Source organism: Zalophus californianus, chromosome 12, assembly GCF_009762305.2.
Source record: "Zalophus californianus isolate mZalCal1 chromosome 12, mZalCal1.pri.v2, whole genome shotgun sequence".
Classification (NCBI taxonomy): Eukaryota; Metazoa; Chordata; class Mammalia; order Carnivora; family Otariidae; genus Zalophus; species Zalophus californianus.
This window is the reverse complement of record NC_045606.1, coordinates 73,829,031-73,847,546: the sequence shown is the minus strand read 5'-3', so window position 1 is coordinate 73,847,546 and position 18,516 is coordinate 73,829,031. Positions and strand designations below refer to the sequence as shown.

Sequence of the window (18,516 nt, the reverse complement as noted above, 5' to 3'; positions counted from 1 at the left end):
TTAGCACCCCGAAGGAGTTAATGAAACATCCTCTCAACCGAAAAGGGGTCTCTTCACAGGGAAAGGCTTGCCGTGTAGATACAGCATACTAAGAGTATGTAGCATTAGTGAAAACTCAGATCCTTGCAGACTGATGAATCACCGAGAGAAAACACCATCCTCCCATGTAAATCTCGACATTGCTAATGATTTCTTGGCTAGGATGCCAAAAGCATAGACACCAAAAGCAAAAACAAACAAGTGGGACTACACCAAAATAAAAGGCTCCTGTGCTGCAAAGGCAACAAAATAGATCAGGGTAGGTGGGGAAGCATACTTGCAGGGAAAGCAGAAGGAAAAGCTGAAACAAAAAAATCCAGTAAACTATAACAATATGTAGATGAAGATACAGAACAGAGATAAGCATGGCCCTTCATGCCAGCACTTAAGTCCAGCAACTTAAGTGAAATTTTCTTTTAAAAATGAAGAATATTCCCTTTAAATTCAAAGCTCTTATTTTAATATCATTAAATGGAAAACATCCTCTAATGGTTTAGAGATTTCATCTTTTTGAACCATGTACCCAGTTCTTAGAAAACAGCAGCATCATTAAGATCCTAAAACCACTAGTCATCCTCAAAAAGGGGAAAACGGCAATTCCGTAATCAACGCACGGTAGCGAGAGATCACTGAGGGGAGAGACTGATCGTGGGATGAGGAATGAACAGGTTTCCTGGTGGTGACTTTTAATGGTGGGGGTGAAGGAGGGGTAGGATATCCTCAGAGGAAGCAAAGAGGGAAGAGGAGGAGAACGTTTCTGGAACAATAAACAGACTGTTAGAAGTAGCTAGAAAAACTGAAAAAACAAGTTGGGTCATATTTTAAAGGATCTTGAAGAACTTTCAAGGAGTTTACATCCTCCTTTGCAGGGTTGGGGATGCAGCTGCAGTTCCTCAGGAGGGGAGTAACACAATTCAGTTTATAATAACGAGTCTACGGGATGCTTCCTCCTTATAATCTGCTGCAATCGAAAGCCTCAGAAACCCTTGTGTTTTAGGTATACCTGACTACTTAAAAGGCTCCCTTCAGAATAGAGGCCCATGGCTTTTTACTGTTTTTATTTACTTCCTGGTCCTGAGGTGTGTTTAGGAGAGAGACTCCCTACTCTGCACATTTGCAGGTGAAGAGTGTTCCTAAGAGTAACCCCCCTGGAGTAAATAATTGGTATTTTTCCACTGGATGTTAAAATATTAACTATGTACCTCTGCTTAATAGAATACCAGACAGACCTAAGCTGGACATTCATGGAAGGCAGTTCTCAGGTATTTTATCTGGTATTTTTTCTCCTTCTAACAGACTATAATTGGGTAAAACAGCACGTAGTTGCTGAAAATTCCTGTAGGCCACTGATGACTTCCTGTGATAAAGAAAAAGAAGGCAAGGAAGTGTTTAAAATAGAAGAGTATCTTGAGGAAATATGAATTGTCCACGAGTGCCCTGGGAAGTCACGTGCCCGCCATCATTTGAAGGCTTCAAGTCTAGGCTGGTCCGCAACTTGGTGGGATGGTGGGCGGGCTGTGGAGGGTGATATTGAAGGGTTTGAGAACCCAGAACCAGTTCAGGCTCTGTCATTTACTAGCTGTGTGACCATGAGCAGGTCACTTAACCTCTCCAGACCTGCAGCGACCTCATCTGTGTAGCAGGGGTAATAGTCTGATACACCTCACAGTGTTGTTATGCAAAATAAATGAGAAGGCATATGTGGTTCACTTAGTACTGTGCTTGGCACACAGTAAACATGCAATAAAAACCAATATTAAAAATAATCATCACGATATCATTATGAGGAGAGATTCAAGCTGAGGATGGGAAGGTGTCCTAGATATCTCTGAGGTCCCTTCTTACAACAAGAGCCTAAGAGTTTATATCTTTCACTGATGTCTCATTAGAATTAAGCCTACCTTCTCCCTGAAAAGGCACCAGTGTGTGTGTATTTATTAAAGTATTAGCAAGCAGTCCAATAAATAGGTCATGTATAAAGGATGTTCATAACAGCCTGCAAATAATACACGTATGTACCCAGAAGTTTGTGGTTAATTCTGGACATAATTCTGAACAGTGATTCACAGGGCCTTTTCCCCATGGAAATGTCAATAGATGAAGATGATCTGGAAACAAGTTTTCCCTCAGCACAATCACCAACAAAGCAAAGTGTAGAGAATCGGTTTACCTATGTACCCTATCTTTTCTCCAGTCAACAATTAAAGAGTAGAGTGAAATCAAATATTTCAAATGTTCCCACTTTTAAAAAGAATTCTATTTTGCAGGTAGAGTGCTAGCTGACTGAGTCAATTCTTCCTAGGTAGCCTTAAACTATTTCTTAGGGCTTTTAATACTTTTCTAGAAGCTCAATCAACCATTTAAGACCCTTATCATAGAATTATACTACAGCTTCAACTAAAATATCTAACCAGCAAGTACCAGTTTCCTAGTTCATGCACTAAGATTACAAAGCTCTGCTAAAACTTGAAGAATTAGGACCCAGTTTCCAGATTGGAGGGGCCACCAACAAGTCCAATATCAATTTTAATATTTTATGAACATAGATGTTCAATTTGTCAAAGAACTTGGACTATATTATCTCACTTGGTCTTTATCACAGAAGGTAAGGTTTATATTTTTATCTTCATTTGAAAAAATGAGGGAAAACTTTGAGTTCAGAGATGCTAAGCCCCCAGCTCCCAGGGCTAATAAATGACAGAGCCAGAACTTAAACCCAAGTTTTTGTCTCAGAATCTAGGACTCTACTGCTCAATGCTACTTCTAGAAGAGCTTATTTATACTCACAGAATAACTCTGTATTGAATATAGCATTCAATAAATATTAATTGATGACCTAAGTTGACTGTAATTCAGGACAATATTTTCATGATTAGCTTTAAGTTTTAATCAAATTTGAATGAACATTTTTAACTTAGCCGAAAATATATTAAATAAAGAGATATATGTTATACCACCCTATCTATGATACCTAAGTCTACAAGTACTATGTTGGTCATTATCCACTGGAACTAGAGTGGATAACTATATCCTTCACTAACTGTGGCACTGTACACCATTCTTCAGATTCTGTTTTGCGAGAAAATGAGCATGACCTGAGTCAAAGCTCAGAAATGGTGTTAGGTCACCTATCTCTGTCACTGTGAATATCAACAAAATAAAGTAGGTAACTCTACAAATCCTCACATACACACATACATGCACACATACACCACCCTCTTGCTACAGTACTGCAAGAAAACAAAATAGCCTTCCTTTGTCATTTTTCACCAATGAAAGTTTTCCTCAGAAATTTGAAAGAAATCTGTGCCTGTGGTACCCCATATGAATAGTTTCCCAAAGGTCAAAATGTGCTTTATAACACTGAGAAACTGAAAATAGCACTCAGCAAGGTGCCTATCACACAGCAGGGACTCAAATATAGGTAAATCATAAATACACATCCAGCTCCTAAATAAAAGATTATAGAAATATCCTCTATCGTGATTTGGCTCCCTTTTAAAATCAAATTCAGGAAAATAAATATATGGGAAATACTGGGTATTTATAAATTGGTCAATCATGTGGTTAACAATTAAGACAAACATTTCCTACTATGTATACCTCCTAAAATGGCACTCAGAAAGCACTCAGAACGTCTTAATCAGTATTTTTTTTTTACCATTTATATTCAAAACTAGGTTCATTTCCCGAGTTGGGTCTAAGTAAGATTGTAACTGGTGTGAAATTCCTATCAAATGCATCAACACTCTTGGGATCTCCATATTTTGCCAATTTCAGGCTTCCTGGCCTGACCTGCCTAAGCCAGGTCTATCAATTTACCCCAATTATATAAAGCCCCCAAATCCGCACAAAGCCTCTTGAATGTAGCTTTTGCTTAAAAATGAAGCTGATAACCATGGACTATATAGGGCTTCAATGTTCACTGGCTGCAATTCATTTTTTTATACTGGGTGTATTCGAGACATGACACTGTGGTCACCGAACACTCTCTGCTATCATAACGAGTTCCTGTGGGGATTCCACAGACTCACTTTTGGCACGTGAGGATTGAATTCCACAGCTCTATGAATGGCCTCTACTGCATTCATCTCTGCTGTGCTCAGCCCCCGCCGAGATGCAGCCTCGGGAGAGAATCTGAAAAGCAGAAAGACAAACACGATCCAGTTGGGACCACTGCTTGGGCATCAACCCGGAAAAGCGTCTACACGTCAAGGGCCCATAAAACCACAGCGAGCCAATGGCATGAGCTCTCCAAACCTCCACTACACGGAACCTCTGAGTGACCCCTCAGACCGAGGCCAACAAAAACCCCAGCAGAAGCAGAAAGCGTGCTTGCATCTAATCTTGGCAGGAATTAAATTCAGCTGTCAAGTCTCTCTATCTAAATAGCTAGTCTAAATTTTCTGAGGTACCTGCTTAGGTCAGGGGAGGGGGTAGGACTGACGAGGGCAGCCAGTGTAGGAAAAAGAGAAAACTAGGTTACAGAAGGGTGTACTTGGTTAAAAACAGAACTGGGGAGAATTTTAAAGGAGGCTCCCAACCCAATGTCAGTGCTGCGATGCAGCTTCCACCGCAGGCCAGCCTGCTTGGGGCCGTTCCGGCAGGGGGGTGTGCGTGCCCAAACTGCGGGCGGGACACCTGCCCAAGTGAATGAAAAAAACCAGACCATGCAATCTCTTTCTCACCTCACACCCAGGGCTAACTCCAGAGCTGTGCTTGGCAGGCAGACACCACAGGGGAAGCTGTGACAACCCTGGCCCTGCCCTCCCAAGCTGGAGTCGCTGTGTAGGGAGAAAAGATGTTGCAGTAGGTACTGGCGATCTACAGGATAAAAAAGAATGAAAGAAAATTACTTCGGTCTTGAAGTGCACACACACTTAACAGCAAACCTGTCTGACAGAGCAGAGGCTGTTTTCTTTTCCTGTTATCTGCTTTTCAGTGCTTCAGAGTGATTGTATCGGGGAAACATAAGCATTTGTGAACTCAAGAACAGTGAAGCCAACTGTTCTCTTTCACCTGCCAGTCATCTCGGATGTGTATGGAAATTCTCTATGCCAAAGTCACCTGCCTGAATAAAAGAGGCAAATGTCCCGCTGAGATGACAACTCAAAGCAAACGGACCCTGGGTGGGGGATTAGTTGGGAACTGAGGAGTCAATGGGAGATGATCAACCCCTCTGCCATCTCACGTGTTTGTTAGGACTACTACCCAGTCTTGGACTGCTGAAGGGAGAGGAATACGCAAAAAAATGAATAAAAGGAAGGCATTTTGTGTAAGTCCCAAGCAGGCCTTTCGGTATCTACTGTCTGGCCAAAAAAAAAAAAAAAAGTCACCTCAGAGGTATGGAATTTCACATAAATCCCTCTTTAGGGACCCACACACCCTTACAAAACCTGGGGATATATATTCCCGCCTTCTAGTAGTGAAAGAAAAGATCAGCAGGTTTTAGAAAAATGCATGCTCATAAGCAGGGGTCTCAAAGACTAAGAGAAACTTCCAGAGAAAGCCCTCAGAGGCAACACACCTCCTTCAATCGGGTCAGACACTTAGTACCGCCCAAGCCATTCTCCACTTACTTGTCAGAGACAGCCCTTGCCTTGAGCAAGGCAGCTGTATAGCATATTGTTGCCGACTTTGGTAAGCTTATATCTGTTAGAGAAAAAGAAAGTAGAAACTCTTAGAAGTTTGCAGAAATAAAGAGCAATTATTTTTAATCCACTAGCATTTTAATCATGTAAGTCTAACAAAGCATAAATTAAGAATATTTTAATGCATACAATACACAGCTGCTTCTTACGTAGCAGGGTAGTATGTGAAACTAAGGGTAATTCATATTTTTGTGAATAATTCACGTTTAAAATCCACCAGCCTGACTCTTGAGCAATCATGTTCTATTTAAGATATGGATCTTCATGTATTGAGCTTAATTAAGCAGACAATAGCTATAAATATATAAATTTAAATATTACAGGAATGCCTTTGATATCATAAAAGGCAGATTAGGACCTCTATGTCTCTCATAAAAAGTTCTCAACAGGCATATGAAATACTAACTTGAAGAAAAAATATTACCTGGATCTTTTTAAAAAAAAAAAACACACCTAAATTATTTTTTAATGGTCAGATTTAAACCAGATTTCCTTTGCATTAAATTTTAAGAAGTTCATATTCATTTTTTTGTTGAAAAGGTAACACATTTATTATATATAACATATATAAGAAATCTTTATATATAAGGATATATATGTGAAATCTTTAGAAATGTATACAATTTTTGTTCATTCAAACCGAAGGGAAACCCCCTTTCATATAAAGCCTAATTTGTTTCTCCGAGAAACAGTTCTTCTCAGTCTGTACAGAAAATTTCACACGGAGAGGTGGAAGTGGGTAACAGATTCAGATAATTAGTTCAAAGGGAAATAAAAGTACAGGGTACAACTGAGAATAGATAAACTCAAAGAGGGTAGTCTCTTTCGAAGAAAAATCTGTGTTTAAATTATAACCCTATTTCCTACTGGATAGTATTTCTTTAACACTGAACCAAATATACTATGACAGAGAAATGCCATCCTAATTCAGACAGGTAAAAATACGCCATTCCCAGGGCAGCAAAATCTACTCTAGGCTGGAGAAACTCTTACCACCTGGAATGCTCTGCCAGTTTCTTCACAGGGTTATTTTCAACTTCAAAAGAATTACATTACAGTGGAATTTAAGAAACAAAACAAAGGAGCAAAAAGGAGAGAGAGACAAACCAAGAAACAGACTCTAAACTGGGGAGAACCGACGGATGGTTACCAGAGGGGAGGTCAGTGGGCGGACTGGGGAAACAGGTGATGGGGGTTAAGGAGGGCCCTTGTGATGATGAGACTGGGTGTTGTATGGAAGTGTTCAATCACTATATTGTTCACCTGAAACTAATATAACACTGTAAGTTAACTAACTGGAATTTAAATTAAAACTTAAAAAAAAGAATTACATTACAGTAAGAATGAAAAGGAAAGTCCCATAATTAGCCCACAGACAGCCACAGAGGAAAATAAGGTCATAAAAGAAAAACAATCCCTAATCCAGTAATAAGTATTCAACACCAATCCCAGCAAGAGAAATTTCTTTGAAAGAAATTTTAATGCCATTGATAAAAAAATAATCATAGAAAATACCAACACAGAACTGAAAGGGAAAGAGGTCTTTGTAACCTTCATCTCATAAATTATATTCAAACAAAATTTCACCTACCATATGCATAGTGTAAAATGATGTGCTTATGACTAAGAAGAAAAAAAGAATGTCAAATACTCATGGATTTGTCTTGCTGCTTTTCCAACATCTAAACATTTAACTGCTTCCTGATGTGGGAAATTAATCCAAGAATCAAATATCTTCTTTACTAGGTTCCACTCATTGTTATTGGAAGGTAATAAAAACTGCAGATAATACCATTCTACTTAAAAGTTCAGACCTTCTTTTAAAGTTCAGACTTTTTATTTAAAAAGTACCCAAGGCTTGTTTCCACTCTTCTCGGTGTGATCTGTGTTCCTTCTGTGTCAACCTAGCAGCTTTCCACAAAGTAGGGACCAATGAAAAGTCCAAGAAAGGAGCTGAGGCTGAAGACAATGAACATAATCATCTGAAGCTGGCAACACACAAGACGGAGCCTCACTTGATAAATTAAAGAAAACCTGTTGTTAAGGATTTGGCTTCTCAATGAGAAAGATCAGATTGTGTTTTGATGGTTACCTAAACAAGCAAAGTGACATATTCACTCAGTTGGAAATGCAGAAAAATATACAACTAGGTGTTCCGCAAAATACTACAGATGTCCAATCAAAAACGATCTTTAATCCAGAACCAGGCCCCCTCTTGCCCATGAACAGGACATTCACAACTAGAAAAATGCAACAGAATTCTGCAACATTACAACTACTATAGTGCGTTTTTCCCATAAAATTTTTTTAACCCTACTCCTTCACTGTATGTAAAGAAGGTGGTATATGTGCATAGTAATGCTTAAAAAATAAATAATCAAAAATATACTTTAATCAATATCAAATGGGAAGTGGGAAAAATGTAAATACTTCATTCCCCACTAGCGGCATGTTGATTCCATTTGTTTTCTTTTACTCGGGTAAATTATTTTGCTCTCATTGTTTAACAAAAATAAAAAATAGCAAAAAAATTCTTGCATAACTTGTTTATTTAGATAGTTCCAATGTTTTCCTTTTAATTCTGTCAAAACAATCCATCTATCGGGTAACGGCAGTTGCCTCTCAGAAGTGATGAATCACTCTAAAGAAATTGACCCTAAGTTTCCCTGTAGGTAAAACTTCTTGTTGTTCAAATAAGGTTTTTGTTTACAACAAATTTTTTTAAGTGATGCTTATCTTTGACAATAAAAGCAAAAGCGTTGACATTTTGCCTACCCCAGCAATTCCACTTCTGAGACCTTTTCCTAAGAGAAATAATCACAACTGTGTACGAAGATTTAGCCTTAAGGATGTTGATGACAATATTGTTTCTAATGGTGGAAAACTGGAAACAGCCTAAATGTCCAATCACAAAAGATTAGTTAAGATGCTGTACATCCACAGGGTACAATTCTATGTAGTCATTAAATCACATGGGTGAAAAGTATTTAATGATCTGGGAAAATGGTGCATTGCTGTACCTACGTAATAAGTAAAATAAGTTTACAAAATTATGATCTCATGTATTTTTTAAAAAGCATTTATACGCACAGAAATAATAAGACTGGAATTATATATACAAAATATCAACAGTATTTATTTTTGAGTGGTGGGATTGGAGGTAATTTTTTTCTACCGTTTATCTGCATTTCCAAAGCTTCCTGTGATGTACATGTAATAAGTGATTTTTTTAAAAGATAACAATGATGCTATCTAGAAGAATTCTGTTCTACAAACTGTTTGAAGCAAGTTCATGAGCAAATACACTGGTGGAACCAGACAGAGACAGCACAGACAGACAAAGGCAGAAGGTACATGAAATGAAGTCAGACCAGAGATCTACTGCCTATACCTACACACCCTTATGAAAGTGAGTGTGTTCCTTTGCAGTGTGCATTTATTAACCACATTTTAATCTAGTAGCTGGCTAACATTTTTTTTAACTGCCTAATATTTAAATCAGAGGCAAGAACTGCATGTTTTGGCTCACTTTTAAGAAATAGCATATATACTACCTTTAGGGGAAAGCTCGTTATGATGGGCTGCTTGCTCGTAAGACTACCTCTTTCATTTCTTTAAAAAAAATACTTTGACTTGGTTGTTGTTGTCTATTATAAGTTTGAAACTTATTATTTTGAAATAATTATAGGTTCATAGAAAGATGTGAAAATAGTACACAGTTCTGTGAATGCTTCCCTCAGCTTCCCCGAATGCTGACATCTTACATAACTGTAGTATATCAAAACCCAAAAAACTGACATTGGTAAAGTACTATTAAGGAAATTACAGACCTTGTTCAGTTTTCACCTTTCTTTTACATGCTTTCATGTGTGTGTTTAGTTCTATTCAATTTTATCCCATGGCTAGATTCAACCAACCACCACCACCATTAAAATACACAACTGTTCTGGGACACCTGGGTGGCTCAGTTGGTTGAGCGTCCGACTCGGTTTTGGTTCAGGTCGTGATCTCAGGGTCCTGGGATGGAGTCCCATGTCAGCTCTACGCTCAGTGAAGAGTCTGTTTGAGATTCCTTCCCTTCCCTCTCCCTCTGCTCCTATCCCTGCTCATGCTCTCTCTCTTTCTCCCCCTCTCAAATAAAATCTTTAAATAATAATAAAAAAAATACACAACTGTTCCAAAGGAACTCTCTGTTACCCCTTTATTTGTACCCTTCCCACCCATACCTGTCACCTGGTGACTGCTAATCTGTTCTCTGTCTCTGTAGTTTTGTCTGCCTGTCATGATTTTATGCTTTTACCACTAGGGAAATGGAGAAAATGGTAAGGGAAACAGAGTGGCTAACAGTAGTGATGAAAACAAGTAGTATCAGAGGTTTTGAGCAGTAAAAAACAAAAATATCAGCTGCTTTCTGATACTGCTTATTATTTATTCAGAAATTTTATTTTGAGGAAGGAACTTCAAAATCATTCTCAGTCCAATTTTGTATGAACATGCTCTAACTATGCAATCCCTGTCTTTTGTAAGTGCCATGTAGCTACCATTATTATGAAAAAGTCCTTCTAAGAATTAGAATCCAGACAGTCTCTTCAACAAATGGTGCTGGGAAAACTGGACAGCTACCTGCAAAAGAATAAAAACGGACCACTTTCTTACATCATACATAAATATAAACTCAAAATGGGTTAAGGACTTAAATATGAAACCTGAAACCATAAAAATCCTAATGGAGAGCACAGGTAGTAATTTCTCGGACATTGGCCATAGCAACACTCTTCTAGATATGCCTCTTCAGGCAAAGAAAACAAAAAGCAAAAATAAACTATTGGGACTACATCAGAATAAAAAGCTTCTGTATAGCAAAGGAAACAATCAACAAAACCCAAAGACAACTTCCTGAATGGGAGATATATTTGCAAATAACATATTAAAGGGTTAATATCCAAAATACATAAAGAACTTACACAACACAAAAAGCCCCAAATAATCCAATCAAAAATGGGCAGAATACATGAAGAGACAATTCTCTAAATAAGATATCCAGATGGCCAACAGATACATGAAATGATGCTCAACATTCTAATCATCGGGGAAATGCAAACCACACCTGTCAGAATGGCTAAAATAAAAAACACAAGAAACAAGTGCTGGCAAGCATGTGGAGAAAAAGGAACCTTCGTGCACTGTTGGTGGGAATGCAAAACGATGCAGCCCCTGTGAAAAACAGTATGGTGGTTCCTTAAAAAATTAAAAATACAATAATCACATGATTCAGTAAATCCCCTACTGAGTATTTACCCAAAGAATATGAAAACACTAATTTGAAAAGATAGATGCACCCCTTTGTTTATTGCAGTACTATTTGCAATAGCCAAATTATGGAAGCAACCCAAGGGTCCACTGATAGATGAATAGATAAAGAAGATGTGGTATATACATACAATGGAATATTACTCAGCCATAAAAAAGCAAAATCTTGACATTTGCAATAACATGGATGGATCTAGAGAGTATAATGCTAAGTGAAATAAGTCAGTCAAAGAAAGACAAATATCATATGGTTTCATTCATGTGGAACTTAGAAAACAAAGAAACAAAGGAAAAAAAGAGACAAACCAAATTACAGACTCTTAACTATAGAGAACAAACTGATGGTTACCACAGGGGTGGTAGGTGGGGGGAATGGATGAAACAGGTGAAGGAGATTAGGAGTACAGTTATCATGATGAGCACCGGGTAAGGTACAAAATTACTGAATCACTATACTGTATACCTGAAACTAATATAACACAGGATATTAACTATACTGGAATTAAATTTTTTTTAATTAAGAAAAAGAATCCAAGAATGAGAAAAATGTTAGCTACAAAAAATAATGTTATCATTAGCAAAGGAGTATGTTCAGGAAAGTCATTATAAAAACAGCTTTGAGGGGTGCCTGGGTGGCTCAGTCATTAAGCGTCTGCCTTCGGCTCAGGTCATGATCCCAGGGTCCTGGGATCGAGCTCCGCATTGGGCTCCCTGCTCAGTGGGGAGCCTGCTTCTCCCTCTCCCACTCCCCTGCTTGTGTTCCCTCTCTCGCTGTGTCTCTGCCTGTAAAATAAATAAATAAAATCTTCAAAAAAAAAAAAAAAGCTTTGAAACTTGCCTAGAGATCAAATGGATCATATTTGAGCTGAAGGTTAGAGTGCTCCAGGAAGAGTGATTTAAAAAAGAAAGTAGATGCCATGTAATATATAGTATGATTAAGAGAAAAAATATTCTTAGATAATGGCACAGATATTTGCTGTTATAAAAGAATTAAGGGGAAAAATAAAAAGAAGCTTCAGGAAGAATAAAACAAATCCAAACAACAAAATAATTCAAATACAAAAAAGAAAGAAAAAGAAAGGAAATAATGACATATCACAGAATTCCAAAAACAAGGAATGCTAAATAAATGTTTCTCACTAGCAAAGCTGAACTCCTGGCTTTAGTTTAAATTTCCTTCCACTTCTTGGCCATCTTTTGTTTCATACAGGTTCCTTTTCTGAAAGGGAAAGAACTTTCTCCAACTGTCTTAGGTATTCAAAATCAAATTGTCATAAAAAATCTTTCATTAAAATCTACAATCTTGAATTTCATGTAATTGGAATCACAGAGTATGTACTCTTCCATGTCTGGCTTCTTTCACTCAGCATGATGTTTCTGAGATTCATCCCATGCTGTGTAGCATGTATCAGGCCTTTATTCTTTTTTATTGTTGAGTAGTATTTCATTTTGTGGATATACCACAATATGTTTGTTCTCTTGCTAATGGCTATTTGGGTTGTTTCCCAGTTTTTGGGCTATTATGAATAAAGCTGTTGTGACCATTCTCTTAGATATGTAATTGGAAATGAAATTGCTGAGTCAGAAAGTAGATACATGTTTAAACTGGTAAACAGTGCTCCAAAGTGGTTCTGGGAAGTTTGCAGAAAGTAATATATGATGATAAAGGTCAGAAAAATGGTTACTTCTGGGTTAGAAGGCAGTTATTGGCCAGGACGGGGCATGAGGCAACCTTCTGAGATGATGGAAAGTTTAGTGATAACACATGTGTATTTAAAAAAGTCATCCCGCTCTATACTTCAGATTTGTGCATGTTACCATATGTAATTTATAACTCAATTAAAAAGATTTTAAAGACACAAACCTATAATCCTGTGCTACCTGAAGCTGTCTTCTCTTACTTCAATCTAACTTCCATAACATTTCAGTTGCCTTTTATCATTCTGCCTCCTCTTCTCTCTATGAATCCTTATCTAAAAATTACTTACTGGTTTTGCCTTCCATAACAAAACAGAACATGATTATTTCTCGTCAGCCTTTCAAATATTAAAATGGTTACAATATCTCCTCTAAACCTAATCTTTTCCAGAATACTTCTCATTCCTCCACTGATACATTCTTCAGAACTTTTTTGTTTATTTTTGTTATGAAGCCATGAATGATTTCAAACTATGAGAATCAGAAGTGGAAATAATCTTCTAAATCCCTAAAATGTGACCAGTACAGAGCTCAGGGGAAATGTAGTCTGAGGAACTAGCTGTAACACCTCTCTGAAGAGCAGCTAGGATGGCCCTGGTGTTGAGCAGTCCTTATTTGCTCCTATGATTGTGTGGTCAACAAACTCCCCGAGGTTCTATGCAAATTGATTTCAGCCAAAGCCAAGTCTTTTCTCTTTTACTTAAACCATGAAAATTTACGAACCTATAAGCAGGATTTCATATTTGATTCCATTAAATTTTAAACCTCAAAATGAAATCTAAACCACTAAATCTTAATCGTCTCAGAATATCATTCCAGGCTATTAGCCATCATTCTGACTCAAGCTACCACCCACAGCTTTGTTTCATACAATTCATAAGCATACCTTCTCACCAAATGATCATTATCATCACTGAAATTACCGCTAACATTACCATGGGCTTATTAAGCTTGCGAGGCACTGGTGTTAATCACTTATACACATTATTTTATTTACCCCTCAGAGCAACCCTCTGAGATAGGACTTACTGTTAGCCCTCTTTTTAGAAATTTTATTATTTTTTTTATTTAAATTCAAATAAGCCAACATATAGTACATCATTAGTTTTTGGTGTAGTGTTCAATGATTCATTAGTTGCATATAACACCCAGTGCTCACCACACCATGTGCTCTCCTTATATAGATGGGGAAAGTGAGGCATATAATGGTTAAGAAATATGCCAATATATAAAAAAAAAGCCAATATCACATAGTTAAAACAAATATGCGGACATGATTTTGAACTGTGCTATGCTGTCTATAAGGTCTGATTTATAAAAATACTGACCATGGCAATACCAAGGAGAGGATCCAGGAATGCTATTCTAGAGATCACCCTAAATTTGCAATGGTCTGCAATGATGGTAATAATAGGTATTATATATACAATTTAAACCATTAAATTATGCCATTTATTAATGGTTATAATAGATATTATATACACCACTTATACCATTAAATCACATCATTTATCAATGATACAACTGGTATTATGACACATTACTCCACATTACCTAAAAAGGTAGCATTCAAAACATTCTTAAATGTTTATACATTTATATATACATCTTAAATATATAAATACATCTACGGCATTCCTCTAATTCAGAAATACGAAGAAAAATGGCCATTTAAATTAGTAAGAAACATTTAAAGACTATTGTATGGACTACAAATATTTTCACATCCACTATCTCATCTGTTTTTGTTTAGCACAACTTCCTTAGTAAATCCATGTTGGATCTTCAATCACCTCTTTCTTTCCTAAATGTTAGTAAACCACATAACCATCTAGAATCTTACTGTGATTGACTTAGTTGTTGAAATTCTTAAAAAGCAAAAAAAGAATCAAAAGTACTGAGGGCAAGTAGTAAATAGGAATGAATAAAGGTATATTTTTATCCATTTATTAACACATTACTATCTTCTCCAAATAGGAGCTCTACAAGATGGATCAAAGTAATTGGACAACAGCACACAACTTGTGAAGGTCAAAAATCTTTTATTTTACAGATGAAAAAATACAAGATCAGAGAAGCTAAATGATATATATGCTTCAGAGCCACCTAACTAATTAGTGACAGAGTTGGTCTTGCAATGCCTGGTCCCTGTCACCATCCCGTACTGCCAATGTGATGCTTGCTTCTGTTTTCTTCATTGTCATTCTCTTATACTTTCTTCATCAGTTTGCTTAGAAAACAACTTCACAAGGGAAGTCCTGAGACTTTAGCTTCCTCTGGACTTGAGCAACTCTAACCACCTGCTTACAGGTTTCTACCCCACTTATATATACTTATTTAATGATTTGTCACTCTGACCTTTCATATACTTAAATCATTTGTGTTTCCTTTACTTTTTTTTCCATTGGGAATAACTATAATGTCATCGTCTAGAACCTCCCATCTTTTTTGAACCATTTCCACTTAAAAATCTGTGTCTTCTCTGCCAAATGGTGTCAGCACAAAGTTGTTCACTGAATCTCGAGTTAGAGGTTTATATTTATCTTTCCTCTGACTTAAAAAAGGGTATAGCTTTTGGCTTTTTGTTGTCATTTGTTTGTTTTTAGATTCAGGAAATCTGTCTATGACCAATGTTCCCTTCTTTGACTGCTATGAGCTATAAGATAACATGATCTCCTTCTCTTAAAGTTCTTCCATTTTGGTAAAAATTAAACTCAGCATATTAATTACTCTCGGGCTTTGCCTACTTTAGTAGCAACTGAACTGTCAGCAAGGCAAGAATTTATCAGATGTGAGGCACCTGGGTGGCTCAGTTGGTTAAGCGTCTGCCTTCGGCTCAGGTCATGATCTCAGGGTCCTGGATTCGAGTCCTGCATCAGGCTCTCTGCTCAGTGGGGAGCCTGTTTCTTCCTCTCCCTCTGCTCCTCCCCCTGCCTGTGCTCTCTCTCTCTCTCTGTCAAATAAATAAATAAAAATCTTTAAAAAAAAAAGTGTATCCGGTGCTTTGCTTTTAGCAAATTAGACTTGTAGATCTGCATACACAGGCATTTACATCCTGTACTGCACTGTCTCTAAATTCACAACCTTTAAAGACGAGGTGGACACTCCACCTGTTCCCCACATTCCACATTTTTTCTCCCGTGTCATTGTATGACTCAGCAGAAATAGGTAGGTGTTAATGGGCTGTATGAGTCCGGGCAGGCTCTAACTGTGTTACAGTCCCCTGACAGATTATCTAAGGTTTATGCTGGGTCTACATAGACTTCAATTTCCTATAGTTAAGAGATCACCAGAAAGCAAATGAAATTAAGTGGTTAGAGCTTAAAATAGGAAGTTTTGAGAACCCTGGAAATAAAAAAGCTTCTGCATCGGAATTCCCATTTGTTGTTTAAAGAAGAAAAACCAAACTCTTTTATAATTTTTGGTTGAAAGCCTCCCAAGTATCTCCCTAATGGAGAGAATCCTGCTTCTCTGAGTCTGAAACCACTTCACTGGCGCTCTACAGTGGCACTCCACTCCCTCATGTCTTAGTGCTTCCACACTCTGGGTTCATCCCTGGGTTCATCCCTCAACCACCTCAAGTCAAAAAAGGGCAGAATATGAATCTACTGCGTCACTCTCTCCACTTTGAGGTCAGACGAGAGCCCATCCCTGCTGAGATTGCTTCATGGTCTCCCCATGGCTGGTGGAATTAGGTCCAAAGCTCTGTGAGGTGCAGTCCCTTCCTAACTCACCCAATGCATCTTCAGCCCTTTGCTGCAGCCCTCCACCATTCCTCTGCTTTGTAGGATACACGGAGTATTCCACATGGGCTGGGTCAATCCTGCTCCTGAACCTTTCCATATGTTCTGTCTCTAGTATTTTCACTGTCTGGCTCAACTCAGGTGCCACCTCCACCAGGAAGGCTTCTCTCACTTCCCCCTGGGTAAAGTGTCCCTTCCATATTGGGTTAAATTCTATTGCAGTCTTTACAGCAATTGTTTTCTTCTTTCCCTCTCCTACTTACGTGGTGTGTGCTAGGAGTAACAGCTGTGTTTCTCCGTCACTTTGTACCCTTGAACCAAAACAATGTCTAAAACATGGTGGTCCTGTATTTGCTGAAAGAAATCTTAAGTTAATGTACTAACATCTCAAATCACTTGATATTAGCTCCCTTTGATATGCAAACACTTACATCTAATTTAGCTTCTGGAAGCCGAAAGTGTCAGGACTGATGGATGTACTGAGACAGAGTCAGAAACTTGTTATTTCTCAGCATGTGTACTGCATTCATCATTGCTGATGGCATTCCAGCAAAACGGATGAAACTGTACTGGTGCTCTAAATCCAGATGTCTGTTTGAGACAGCAGTGAAGTTTACAAGTGAGGCAGGGAGAAAGCAAGAGTACAAGCTGACAAGGTTGAAGGGAAGTTAAAGGGTTTGGGGCCAAAAACAAGGAAGGCAAACCACACCTCTTCTGGCTCCCTAGGACCCTTTATGGGAATGAGGCCACTGAAGGAAAAGGTCATCTCAGGGAGAATGACTCTTAAGTTTTCAAAAGTCATAAATGCTCATAATAGCAAAGTTGAAATTCAATGTAATAATCTTGGAGGAAATTTACGTAATTTGGAGCAAAACTGTCAATTTGATGTGTCTCAGAAAACCCATGGGGTAAAACTTTAGATAGAAGTTTTTTCGGTGATAATCTTTTTGACCTAATTTCCTTTTGTTCATCTACAATAATAATAATCAAGATATAATTTTAAAAGGATCATTATTGTTCCTATGCATGAGCTAGGTCAATCGAGGGTCAATTTCATATCTACAATTCCAAAACAATGTTTTCAAGGGTAGCAGCCAGCATAAATAAGTCCCAAAGCACCTCACAAATGAGGACACTATGTCATAGTGCATCTCCGTCTAAAAAGTCATTCATTCAATACAGCTGTTCAGAATGTCTACCCCTGCACAGGAGTGTCCGAGAAGAAAACACAGGGCTTGCTCTCAAAGGGTTTCTTTCTCTGTACCACTTTAGCATATTTCAAACAGATTCAGAGAGCACTGGTGCATCCCACCTCAATTTACTGTGGGTGGTTTTGACTTTTTGGGGGTTTTTTTTGTTTTTTGTTCTTACTGTTTTTTTTACATCTTTCTCTACCAGACAATAAAGCTTCTTGGCAACACAGAATAGATTATATTCATCTCTGAATCTGAAAGCACCTAAAAGTTAGTATTTTCAATATAAGGATTTGATGGATCCCTGCTGAATTAATTTGAAAAGAAACTAACCTAATTACTCTCTGTAATCATTTAAGATTATGGAGTATCAAGTACCTTTTCTGGGTCAGGCAACACATTGATATACTGGAAGTTTATATTAATCCAACACATTTGGCCTTGACAACGCTTTTGGAGCCATAAACTGACTGACCAAACAAACAAAAATGCAGCCCCATTTCTCCTTCCTAACCTGTTTATGGATGAGGTGTGATATAACTGTCCCATTATGTGATGCTGTCCTCAGTGGCTTTCTTCAGTAAAATTTCTCAGTTTACTTCTGTACATGATATGATACAAAGCAAACAACAGAAATGTAGAATTCTGTCCTTAGAATTATTTTTTGTTTTGTTTTTTGTGTTTTTTTTTTTTTTTTTTTTTTTGGTTCCAGACAGTGTATGGTCTCTTTGTCCCACCTTTAAAAAGCCAATCCAAGATCCCTTTGTGCCACCTGGGAGTTCAATGATTCAATCGGGAAATACTACATGACCTTAGTAATTTGGTGCAGGGGGAGGGGCAGGCAACACAGACTCAACTACACCCAGAAAAATTCATCTTATG

General features: G+C 37.7%; 1 protein-coding gene across 16 annotated transcripts in view; it reads right to left on the bottom strand.

Moving 5' to 3' along the window:
• Positions 1-18,516, bottom strand: part of ST7 (suppression of tumorigenicity 7) — a 235,529-nt gene that overhangs the window by 32,588 nt on the left and 184,425 nt on the right. For 11 of the 16 annotated variants that reach the window (XR_003516430.1, XM_027573685.1, XM_027573683.2 and 8 more), the window contains 2 exons: positions 5,619-5,691; positions 4,074-4,176 (listed from right to left, as the gene is read on the bottom strand). The exons of 1 other annotated variant lie outside the window; for it this stretch is intronic. Coding sequence is in view for 13 of the 15 variants with exons in the window: in XM_027573685.1 (XP_027429486.1) it covers positions 4,074-4,176; positions 5,619-5,691 (176 nt within the window). In the remaining 2 variants the exon portion in view is untranslated. Of the gene's footprint in view, positions 1-4,073; positions 4,177-4,727; positions 4,864-5,618; positions 5,692-18,516 lie in introns of all 16 variants that reach the window. 4 more of the 16 variants (XR_003516429.1, XM_027573681.2, XM_027573682.1 and 1 more) reach the window with 1 other exon arrangement.